Source organism: Onychostruthus taczanowskii, unplaced genomic scaffold, assembly GCF_017590055.1.
Source record: "Onychostruthus taczanowskii isolate IOZ18803 unplaced genomic scaffold, ASM1759005v1 scaffold38, whole genome shotgun sequence".
In the NCBI taxonomy this organism is placed as follows: Eukaryota; Metazoa; Chordata; class Aves; order Passeriformes; family Passeridae; genus Onychostruthus; species Onychostruthus taczanowskii.
In genome coordinates this window covers 4,637,981-4,650,300 of record NW_024501237.1, presented here as the reverse complement: position 1 = coordinate 4,650,300, position 12,320 = coordinate 4,637,981, and the positions used below count along the sequence as shown (strand labels likewise).

The 12,320-nt window shown below is 41.4% G+C and overlaps 1 protein-coding gene across 3 annotated transcripts in view; it reads right to left on the bottom strand.

Moving 5' to 3' along the window:
- The window catches only part of EDNRA (endothelin receptor type A), a 33,160-nt gene extending 21,814 nt beyond the window's left edge, over positions 1–11,346 (bottom strand). Inside the window, exons 1-3 of one of the 3 annotated variants that reach the window (XM_041412135.1) lie at positions 11,117–11,346; positions 10,366–10,480; positions 7,785–8,273 (exon numbers count right to left, since the gene is read on the bottom strand). In XM_041412135.1, the coding sequence (XP_041268069.1) occupies positions 7,785–8,186 (402 nt within the window). In that variant the 5' untranslated portion in view covers positions 8,187–8,273; positions 10,366–10,480; positions 11,117–11,346. Of the gene's footprint in view, positions 1–7,784; positions 8,287–10,365; positions 10,481–11,116 lie in introns of all 3 variants that reach the window. The other 2 variants (XM_041412134.1, XM_041412133.1) reach the window with 2 other exon arrangements.
- Between the last annotated feature and the right edge of the window lie 974 nt (positions 11,347–12,320).

The window sequence follows — 12,320 nt, the reverse complement described above, 5'->3', positions numbered from 1 at the left end:
ACTGCTACCCTGGTATGCTGGGAAGCTGCAGTTTGTAAACAGAATATATTCCTGATGGATTTCCATTCCCTGATCCATTTTGGGAAATTTCTCCCTTCAGGACTCAGTGATCAATTCCTGTGCTACCTGTGGGTTTATGCTGTTTGGTCACTACATGGAGACATACACCTGAAAAATAGGTCCTGTGTGGAGCAGGTTCTGTGGGTTTCTGCACCACACTGGGCTACGCATTCATTGCTCCTTGGAATCCCTGATAAGAATTTCTTGAAAACTAGAATGCAGTTGTTCTGAGGCCTCAGAGTTTCCTTCTTGTGTTGGTACTTTATTGAGAAATACGCACTATACATATGAAAAATTCTGCCTTTAAAGAAGGGTATCTTTTCTAAGTGCCCTTACCTTTTTGTGTGCTGTTTTCTTGGCTTTATACTCCTTTGGCACAAAAGATGCCACTTGTTCTATCAGCTGTCAGACATAAGATCAGTGCCAATGTGGCTAATTAGCATCCCCATGTAGGTATAATTATTAATTCTGTTGGTGAAGGTATTCAGATATGCCAAATAATTTTTGATTCAGAAGGGATTGCTCTGACACTTACACATGTGCTCTGATCCTAAAAAATGCCCATGACTAGAAATGCTTTGGCTGAGTCCTCCTTTACTAAAGACAGAATGGATGAACCTGTTTGCTTGCTGTCAGGTACCTTCTATATTTAGATTTAATGTTCTGGGTGGACTACTCAGATTTAGATAATGTTGCAACTAAGTAAGCATGAATACCAATTAACAAACCGAAAATCCCCCTGTTTTATTTAAGAAAACATCTCCTTGAGCTGTCTGAGCAGTGAATGCTTGATTTTTTCCTGGGTAGATGTCTTCCACTTTATAACAGTAAAATTGTTAAGAAAATATTATTAAAGAAACAGGTAAAAAGATGCCTAATTTTCTTCATCTACTCTGTAAACTAATGGTTTAAGGAGTTAAGCATATTCTGATCTAAGGCAATGCAGATTATGTTAGCCCTATGTAGGCCAGAAATAGAACCCATTTTTATGTTTTTCTCTAAAGTGCATAAAACTGGAAGCAGAAACAGCTGAGAACTTCCCAATAACAGTTAAAATTTTCCCATTCTAAAGCTGAGAACCTTGGTCTAGAATGGTTCAAGCTCCATGAGCTCAGGAAGAGCAGTGGCCAGCAGTGTCTGTGGTGACTACCTGCTGTTGTTCCTGTTCTGCTACGCTTCAGCCATGAGAGCAGCAGCAGGAACAGCCATAAAGGTTTGCCAGAGCTCAGAGCAGCCAAGCCAACAGTGGTGCTGTGGGTATTCTGCTGCTGCCTCTGTACTGCTAATGTAAAGCCTTTATGGAAAGCAGCCCTCTAAAGAAGTTTTCTTGCATTGCATCTGAATTTGTTTGCTCAAAAATGCACATGGCAGTGATGGGTAATGCAGGTGATCAGCAGCTTTCAGTTATGTGCTAATGCCACCTGATACAAGAAAAGGAACCCGTCTCTTCTTCAATGCCTTAATCCGACCTCTGCAGCTGTGTAGAATATAAAACTTTTGTTTCTGCTCTTCTTTTCCCTGCAAAGAAATAATTTTTACTGATACAGGGCTTTAGGCTTTGACATCTTGAAAGTCTGAGGTGGGTATGTTTTGGGTAAAGAAGAGACTATTTGGGAGCCGGTGGTATAAAAATGTGATTGAAAATTAAATTGCCTTAGTTTGGTCTATTAAGATTGGATTTATAACTGTCACCTTTCCTGAAAAACTCAATTTATTAAGATTTTTAATACTGATTTGATACTTCAAGTGGATATAATGTGGTAATTAAATGTAATGGGGCTTTAATACATCCAGAATGTCTTCAAAGGACAATAAATATTACTTAAGCAATCTACTTAACAACAAGGGGAATCCACTATATAATTACAGTAATTGGAGAAAGTAAGGAGTGAGTTTTTGTGCCTACTGTACCACAAAGAAAGGTTAAAAACATCAAACACCTGTGACCACATCTTTAGTTGACATAAATTACATAATTACTTTTTTCCCAGCATCATATCTTTATTAATTGTGTAAACGCATAATAGTATAAAGGACTCAATTCTCCTGGGATCTTACATTGCCAGTTATTACAATTTTATAGCTGCTTCTTTTTAAGGGTTTGAAAAATGGATTTGAGTACCAGCAGCATTATCTACTTCTCTTTTGAAAGTAGTATCAAAATAGTTAATAGTTAAGTACATTATGTTTCAGGAAAGTGATTATAACTATTTCTGATATTCAATAATAATTCCAGGTATTATACATTTTTTCTATACAATGTGGTCATCTTAACACTCTACTATTTGTTATTTTAACATGCAACTGAATGCTTGTTTAATCTGATTTCAGATCTCTTTTGTCCTAAAAATTAAGGTCTGATCTGAAAGGTATGAAGTGTTTGACACCACTTATATGTAGGATACGAATATATGGTTCAACATGAGGCTATTCTGAACCTAAAAGACTCTTTTAAAATAAAGTTCAGAAGGGTATAAATTGCTTTCTAACAAAAATAAAAACACTTGAATTTTTTTTTCCTTAAAAGCCTATCACTTCAATTATCCAGTCATGATATTTCCAGGGTCACCCTTCACTGTCACTCAACAAGAGGAGCTGAAAGGTGACACAGATTTTAGGATCCCTAGTGGTGTAAACAGAAATGGCATTTAACAAACTAAACACAACTCCTAATGTAAGCATCCACATTACTGAATGGTTCATATGAAAAATGGACTATAATAATAATAATAATAATAATAATAATAATAATAATAATTGCATTTCTTATCAGATCTACCAGAGCCCCCTTATAAAGCCATAAATGCTTCCCTGTGTTGCAATTCTTGCAGCAAACCTCAGACAAGATGGTTGTATGTAGCAATTTATAAGTAATTTATTCTGAAAGTTAAATAACTGAAAAATAACTAAAAGCTAGAATGAAACTTTAAAGTTTATTTTAATTCTGCCTTCTTACATATGGAAATTGACATTGTTGTCAAGGGGTTTCGATTTTGTTCATAGCCTTTATTTATCCAATACTTCTCTGCAGCACAGAAATAATTTCTCATGTAGGCTAAGGAAATTTCATTCATCAAATCAGAACCATGGTTCAGCTCATCACATAAGATAGACCAAGACAAGTGCACCTATGGAATTCCAGAGAAGTGAGAGAAAAATAATAGGAAAAATATATTGCAAAATAATAAAGAGAATATTAAAAAAATTGTTTGTTACTTTCAACTAAACTTCCAAAGAATTTTCAGAAGACCATCAAAAGGCAGTTCTGAAAGGCATAATTAATTCCAGATTTCCATTCCTCTTTGCAAAAAAGAAGCAGAGCTCTTGAAAGGTTAGAAAAAATTGTGAAATAAAATTCTTGTTCTTTCTCCAACTTGTCTCTGAATAGAACTCATGCTATATTTCCTCAAAATGTACTATCAGATATACCATGAGAGTGACAACACTGCCTTAGCAATTATCCATAAAGACCTAAGGGTAACTGACCAGGGAGAAAACTGTAACACATCATAGGAGGTGCAGTCATAGAATCACTGAATGGTTTGGGTTGGAAGGGACCTTAAAGATCATCCAGTTCCAACCCCGCAGCCATGGGACAGGGATGGACAGGGACACTTCCCACTAGCCCAGGTTGCTCAGAGCCCCATCCAGCCTGGCCTTGTGTAGGCTCTGAGTCCAGCTAAGAACCCCAGTCTGATGTCCCATAAAGCATTTACCCAGCTGTGGAAGACAGGAGAATCTCAAATCCAGAAGCTAATCTTTCTCATCAACTTGTTAATCCAAAATACTCTACAGATAGCTTATCAACAAATTGACAATTTAACTTCCCAGGCAGAGTATTGAAAAGTGTAAACTAGAATTCCTATTAAATCACATCCATTATTATTTACAGTCACCCTAGTTTCAAATTCATGTTATATTAAACCCAGTTAAAGTTAAAAGACTTATCTGTAATATATACCACTGGAAGATCAGAACCAGGTGCTGCATTTCACCATAGATAATGTCACAGAATCACAGAATCACTGGGCTGGAAGAGACCTTCAAGATCATCAAGTCCAAGCCATGCCCTAATACCTCAACTAAACCATGGCACCGAGTGCCACATCCAGTCTTTTTTTAAACACATCCAGGCAGACAATTCCAGAACTTTATCACTCTTTCTGTAAAAAACTTTTTCCTGCTATCCAGCCTATATTTCCCTTGACACAGCTTGAGACTGTGACCTCTGGTTCTGTCAGTTGCTGCCTGGAGAAAGAGACCAACCCCCACCTGACTGCAACCACCTTTCAGCAACTTGTACAGAGTGATAAGGTCACCCCTGAGTCTCCTTTTCTACAGGCTAAACACCCCCAGCTCCCTCAGTTGTTCCTCACAGGGTTTGTGTTCCAAGCCCCTCACCAGCCTTGTTCCCCCCTCTGGACGCGCTCCAGCATCTCAACGTCCTTCCCAAACTGAGGGCCCAGAACTGGACACAGCAGTCAAGGTGTGACCTCACCAGTGTTGTGTACAAGGGAAGGATGACCTCCCTGCTCCTTGCTGGCCACACTGTTCCTGATACAGGCCAGGATGCCCTTGGCCACCAGGGCTCACTGCTGGCTCATGTTCAGCCACCTGTCACCAGTCCCCCCAGGCCCCTTTCTGCCTGGGTACTCCAGCCACACCGTCCCCAGCCTGTAACACTGCAGGGGGTTATTGTGGCCAAAATGCAGGACTTGGCACTTGGACTTACTAAACTTCCTCTTACTGGACTCTGCCCATCCATCCAACCACTCCAGGTCTGTCTGCAGAGCCCTCCTACCTTCCAACAGGTCAACACATGCTCCCAGCTTGGTGTCATCTGCATATTTACTAATGAAGGACTCAATACCCTCATCCATGTCACCAATAAATATATTGAGCAGAACTGGCCCCAGCACAGAGCCCTGAGGGACACCCTGGTGCCTGGCCCCAGCTGGATGCAGCACCATTCACCAGCACTCTGGGCCGGCCATCCAGCCAGTTCCTAACCCAGCACAGAGTGCTCCTGCCCAAGCCGTGGGCTGCAGCTTTTCCAGGAGTGTGCTGTGGGAGACAGTGTCAAAGGCCTTGATGAAGTCCACATAGACACATCCACAGCCTTTCTTGCATCCACCAGGCAGGTCACCTGGTCATAAAAGGAGGACCAGGCTGGTGAAACACAACCTACTCCTCCTAAACCCCTGCTGGCTGGGTCTGACACCCCGGCCATCCTGTAAGTGCTGTGTGATGACACCCAGTATAAACTGCTCCATAACTTTACTGGGTGCTGAGATCTGGCTAACTGGCCTGCAATTACCAGGATCCTCCTTCCCACCCTTTTTGTGAATGGGCATCACACTGGCCAGCTTTCAGTCCTCTGGAACCTCACCAGTGAACCAGGACTGTTGGTAAGTGATGGAGAGCAGCTTTACAAGCTCATCTGCCAGCTCCCTCATTACCCTGGGATGGATCCCATGTGCTGCCATAGATTTATGAGCATCCAAGCTGCTCAGCAGTTCTCTGACTGCCTCCTCCTGGATAACAAGGGAACCATTCTGTTCCCTGGTGCCATCTACCAGCCCAGGAGGACAGTTGTCCTGAGGACAAGACATCTTCCCACTAAAGACCGAGACAAAGAAAGCGTTAAGCACTTTCACCTTCTCCTCATCTGCAGTTACTGAGTTCCCTCCTGCATCCAGTAGAGAACAAATGTTGGTCTTACTCTTCCTTTTGCTGTTAATATATTTGTAAAAACATTTTTTATTATCCTTTACCAAAGTTGCCAAATTAAGTTTGAGCTGAGCTTTGATCTCCCTTAACTTTTTTGCTACGTGCCCTAGCAAACCCCTTTAATACTTCCTGAGAGACCTGACCCTCCTTCCAAGGATGATACATTCTCTTTTTATTCCTAAGTTTCTTCAAAACCTCGTTGCCCATCCAGGCTGGACGTTTGCCTTGTCGACTCACCTTTCGGCACACAGGGACAGTCTGTTCCTGGGCCCTCAAGGTCTCTGTTTTGAAGCATGCCCACCTTTCCTGAACTTCTTTGAGGGCTGCTTCCCATGAAACTCTCTGATTAAGTCTCCTAAATAAGCCAAAGTCTGCCCTCTGGAAGTCTAATGTAAAAGTCTTATTGATGTTCCTTCACCAAATATCAAGAACTCTATAATTTCATGATCACTCTGCCCCACTTGGCCTCCAACCACCACATCTCCCACCAGCCCATCTCTGTTTGCAAACAACAGGTCTAACACAGTCCCTCCCCTGGTGGGCTCGCTCACCAACTGTGACAAAAGTTGTTCTCCACACACTCTAAGAACTTCCTGGACTGTCTCTTTTCTGCTGTGTTAAGTTCCCAGCAGATGTCTGGTAGGTTAAAGTCACCTACAAGAACAAGGGCTGGTGATCCTGAAACATTCTCCAGCTGCTTATAGAATAAGTTGTCCACCTCTTCCTCCTCGTTGGGTAGACAATAACAGACTCCCAGTGCCTCTGTACAAATGTAATACATGCACACAGAATTTTTTCCCATTAATTAATTCAAATTTTATGATCTTGTCCTATGAATACCTGTGTTATAATGCAGTTATGATGTCAGTGTTATAAACATGCAAAAGGCATGTTTTAAAGTCATTGTTTCCTTAATTTTAAAATCCAGTTTGAAACCACAGGGCACCAGTTATTATAAAACCATGCATTAAAATGTTTCATTTAAAACACATGTAAATAAAAGTAATTTGAATCTTTAAGGGCTGAAATTGTGAACAATGTTTTTTCTTAATTATATGACATATATATTATATGACTTAGTGTTTTATTTACAAACAGAAACACTTAATGTTTCTACTGAAAAAAGAAAGAAAAAGTCAAATATCCTATCAGCTATGCACCTGTGTACGGTCCACAAAGAGACAGGTATAAGATTACAAAATTCTTTGATGATTTTCTAAGATGATTCTAAGTTAATATCAATGAAATGTATTAAAAAAGGGCTCAGTTCTGTTCACTCAAGCATGTTCTGGTTTGAATTATATTTGTAAACATAAACTGCATCAGAAAAAGCACTGCTTTAATGGCTTTGTTTAATTAAATTGGCAAATCAAAACACTGGGACAAGATAAGTTTATACTGGATAAAAGAATTGCTGAGGAGCCTTTTTGCACTTTGACAAATCCAGATGAAATTTAATATTTCAGAAATGGTCTGTGATATAATTGGAATAATTTTGAGACTCTGCTATTAATGAATATTAAATGAAAACCTTAAGGCTCAACTTAACTGATGTAATCTCTCCCTTCAAAGTCATACTATGAAGCCTGCATATCACAGGGAGTATTTTCTGTAAAAATATAAAGTAAGGATTGGATAATATAAAAATAGCAGCTAGTTCATCAAAGAGGAGAACAGTTTATAAAAAGTCTTCCCTCATAAATTCTTTTGCTAGCTGTAGCAGCTATGAGAAATGAAGAGCTCCTGTGAAATGCCCAAGGCCACACTTGGGTTAGGAGCTAAGAGCTACATCATCTTTAATGGGAGATGATACATTTTTTCTTGATGGAGATGAGACCTGAGAGCAAGGGGTTTGTTGTAGATCAAAAAGGAGTTGTATTGTTTCCTTAAGTGCACCATTAATTGACAAAAGAGCACTAAATAGAGGAGGAAGCACAGAGAACAGCCAGGGAGCTGGCGAGGAACTGCAGCTGGAATGGGTGGTGGTGTCCTACCTTGTAGACGATGATGGGGATATCAATGACGATGTAGATAAGGTCTCCCAGTGCCAGGCTGGCTATCAGCGCGTTCGGGCCGTTCCTCATACACTTGTTCTGGTAAATGATCCTCAGCAGAGTTGCATTCCCAACCATCCCAATGATGAAAATAGCACAGGATACCACGGTGTTAATGTATTTGAAAGTTTCAGCAATCTTAGTCTGCTGGGAGCATTTGACAGTTTGGTTGGACACCGGGGGCTGCATGGTGGTGAGGAGAATGCTGGATTCGATCCCTGAGAAGGTGGAAAGGGGGTTTCCCGAGTCACTCCTGTTGGAAACGTCTCTGTCAGAGCTGTCACTGAGGACAAATCCCGGGACCAGCAGCAGCAAGGAAACTCTTAAACACAGGGCTTCCATCCTGAAGTCCCCAATGAGCAAATTCAGTGGGACAAGTGTTTTGCTTTTTTCTTTAGTATTTCAGTGAGATACTTCTCACTTTTTCACCTGTGGAGAGAAACTGTAAGCAAAAAAAGAAAAGGAAAATACCCACATAATCAGTACAACAGGTAGTCTAACACATCCTGTTTCTCACTTAGGGAACGTTCAGCTTCTGCAGCATATATGTATAAACACCTGTTTATACTCACTGTGCTGCTCTGAAATCTAGATTACCCCCATTACCCGTCTGGCAAGAGGCAAACACAAAAAATTCCTTAAATGATACCTTATGCAAATAAGATACCACAAAACCCTGCTGAGACACAATTTGTATAGGGATGGAAAAAATAAGGGGGATGAAATTTTGTTTTAAAATATAGTCTTGCAGTTGACATGTCTTGGAGATTGCTGAATGGTATTTTAGCTAAAGAACTTACTATTTTTTCTTTGAAAACTAAAGGTAAAAGCACTACATTAAAAATTAAAAGCAGTAAATTCACCAATTTTCCAAGTATTTTTGAGGAACTACAACAATTAGATTTATATTATTTTTGTCTGACTTATTACTTGGATTTCAAATGAAAACTGATAAGACATGTATTTCAAATCAAAATCTGGACCAGATCCAAAATCCAGACCAGATCCAAAATCCCTAAATATTAGGAGGAAGATTTTATAGCCCTAGGACAGACCTCTGGCCGGGAAAATACCTTCAAACTCTGTCATCTGGTTCTGAATGTAATTGCAACTCATGCTCAGTGTTTAGCCACAGTGAAGTTAATAATAAAATATTAAGCTCTTTAAGGATAAAAAAAATACTTGGTTTAGTATTCTAAGCAACAACTCATGACAGTTCCAGGTAGGGAAGAAAGCATCATAGAATCCTGCCCTAGTAAGTGTGACACTGCCTGTGTGTAACCACTGCCACTGGGTTTGTAGATACCAAACCTCCAGTGAAACCAGGGATGCCATTTAAATCCATTTTCCTGAAGCCTTGGTTTAATTTAAGATTAAGATTTTTTCATTTACATGGTTTATGTCTGCAAAACAAGACAAAGTGCTGCAGTGTTGACAAAAGAAGAGTTGCAAATAAAGTATTTATAACTTTCTGATTTCCAGGGACTCATCTGAAGTATTTGGGAGGATCCTTTTAAATAAATGAATCCTAATTTCATTCCCTCTGGGGCTGTTAAATCAGAGTTTATAGCAAGACGTTTACCCGAGAAGGAGGGAGAAAATTTACTGATAGTACTTCTGGAGCAGGCAGAGTATAAATATTTACTAGCATTGCAGGCTCCTGTTGTATGTGGTCTGTGGAAGTGTGTGTGTATCTCTGTAGAGCAGCAGATGCGATGCTAACCCGAGTATTCCTATCTGGCATGCAGAGTGCTGTCCCTCACAGACCAGGGATCCACCTTTCAATCCTTGTACTGCTGTATTTGAGTTCAGGAACTGGCCAACTGCAAGTTCCCATGGAGTTAATTTCCAAGTTTAACATACTAAATAGTAAATCCTTTATTTAATTAAATTAAATGCTGGTTATGACGGTATCTCAGGGCACGTAGCAGCAGCATGGTGCAAGTGTTTTCACTTTAGGTTTCTAAATCTTACCAGAAACAACAGAGATGCTTGACTGTAATTCTTTTCAGGCAAGGATTAATACTTGTATTATTTTCTATGGTTACAGTTCCTCAGTTTAGAAATGGGAAACATGTATCACTATTAATGGCTTTCCCAAGTAAATGTGATAAAGCTATGAATAGAAACCATAACCCTATATTTTGTTAGTTTATAGTTATTAGTTGTATTAGTTTTGTCCTTACTTTGTGACCCTTTTTGTGAAAATTTGATGTATGTATCGTATAAACATGGTGGCAGTATGGCTGGGAACAAAATTGCCAATTACCCTCTTCCCTCTCCCGAAAGAAACTTTTCCCTAAGAAGCAAAACGAGAAAGTTTTTAATAGGCAAACTACTAAGGGTACTTTTTTATCGGTTCCTGACAGCCCTTCATTCCTCTGTGAATATTTTTAAAGTGTTTATCTTGTTGCAGAATATAACATGCAGCCTGGCTTGTATGAGGAACACACTGGCATCTCTGATAACTTCCTGTCATAAGGTAATCTAGGACTGTCCTTCACACACGCAGCCCGGGTACCTGGAGGGTGTGAGGGTGCTCTGTTAATGTGGGAGCCACCGGCCTGTGTTGTGCCTGTGCTCCGGCAGTGCTGCAGGAACAGCCGCGGATGCAGGGAACTGAATTCCTGACTTGCCTGGAGTATCAAACAAAAAAAATTCCCATGCCGAGGTTCGCAAGAAGAGGCCGTACTAGTGGAAATGAAATTGTTCCAAAGACCAGCTAAAACGTTAACAGTGCTTGATGAGTGTAAGGCAGCTGAGATGTGAACAGGAGCAAATGAAGCGGAGCAGGGCAGGAAGGCACTGAAGGGAACAACGCCGGCAAGGGGGATTCTCTGGGCTGTTCCCAGCGAGCGCTGCCGGGGAAGCAGCCCACTGCTCCTTCTCCAAGTCTAGAGGAAACACGCTCCTTGCTCCGCCAGCGAAGGATCAATTCCAGCATGCACTGGCAAACCAGTGCTGCCTGCCCTGCAGCGTATATAGAGAGCCTCTGGCAAGATCCATACATTGTTGAACTTTATGGAATAACAGTTCCCCCAAGCTGCCTTGTGCCCGTCTCTTGTTCTCCCTCCCTCCCTCCCTCCCTCTCTCTCACACGCTCACACCCGCACACAGAGGTGCACCACCGGCCCCGAATCCCTGTCCGGGGCGTTTCCAGCGGTGCGGAAGGTGCCCGCGGCTCGGGCCGGGCTGTTCCCGGCGTGGGATGGGGATGGGGCTCCCGCAGCATCCCGCGCACTTCCCCCCGCCGCGCTCCCCGCCCGGCTCACCCTCATGCTGGGGCTGCCGGCGCCGCCGCCGCCGCCTCGGAGAATTTCTTCGGAGTGGCTTTTCCTGGGGTAGTCTTACCAGATCCTCCTGCCTGCGTCTGACTGGGTGGAATTGAAAATCCCCACCTCCGCTAAATCAGTGAACGAAAGAGACAGACTGAAGAAGTCGGAGCGTCCCCTCTTCACTGCCCCCTCCCCCAATTAAAACAAACCTCCAGCCTGAACTGAGCCCCTGCCAATGTTAAACACAAAGGCTGCCTCCCGGGCACAGGGGAACACGGAGCTCCTTAACTCTTTCCTCGCTGAAACTGAGCACAGCTGCTTCGCTGGACTCATCCAAATCCACAGTTCCTCCCCGGAACCCACTGCTGTAGCTGCCTGCTAATGGCATGCAGGATTCTCAGCAAGGGTCTCTACCTGATCCCACCAGACGGAAGAAGATCCATGAGCAAAATCAGATTTCCGTGGGAAATCTGATTAAATAAACTTCTTTTTCTTTGCATTTGCCCCGGGGCTGGCCGGGATCAGGCTCTGAAACAATCGGTAAAACTGTGTGTGTGAGAGTTTCAAAAATGCTGGATCCGTAAACAGAAACTGCTCCTGAGTGAAAATTTCTTTGATCCATCAAGGACAAATACATTTGCTAATACATTTACTTGCTAATACATTTTTAGTTGCATTTACAAGGATAATAAGAGTGAGGCATTTTCTATCATTCCTATGCTTCCCATTACTATTCTTCTGTCAAGACAGACATGCAAAAAAGTCTGTGCAGAAAAAGTGGAAAGTTCACTTATACCTGATGATATTTTCTCACAATGAGGGGGAAAAAAGTGTATCACAGGGAACAGCTTGTACAGGAAAGAGTTTCAACATCCCTTCTTTCATGATAGCAAGTTCGTGAAATTTTGAATCCTTTGTGGAATCATTTCAGGTTTCTCATTTCCTGGCAAGCTGTCATCTGGTTGTACCACAGAAATTATTTTCTAAACATATATGGGTTTCTTCTGAATAAAAAAGTCAACCTTCCTAAATAAGATGCAAAAATATGTCATCCTAAAACTGCAAAAGCAGACTGAAGAGAACAATAGAAAATGTGAATTAAAATATCTGGCACTAAGTCATGTAGGAAATTATTTTGAACTTTTTCAGTTTTGCATTGTTAAAAGTATGCTTCTGTAAAATGTTTGAAATCATCTGATAA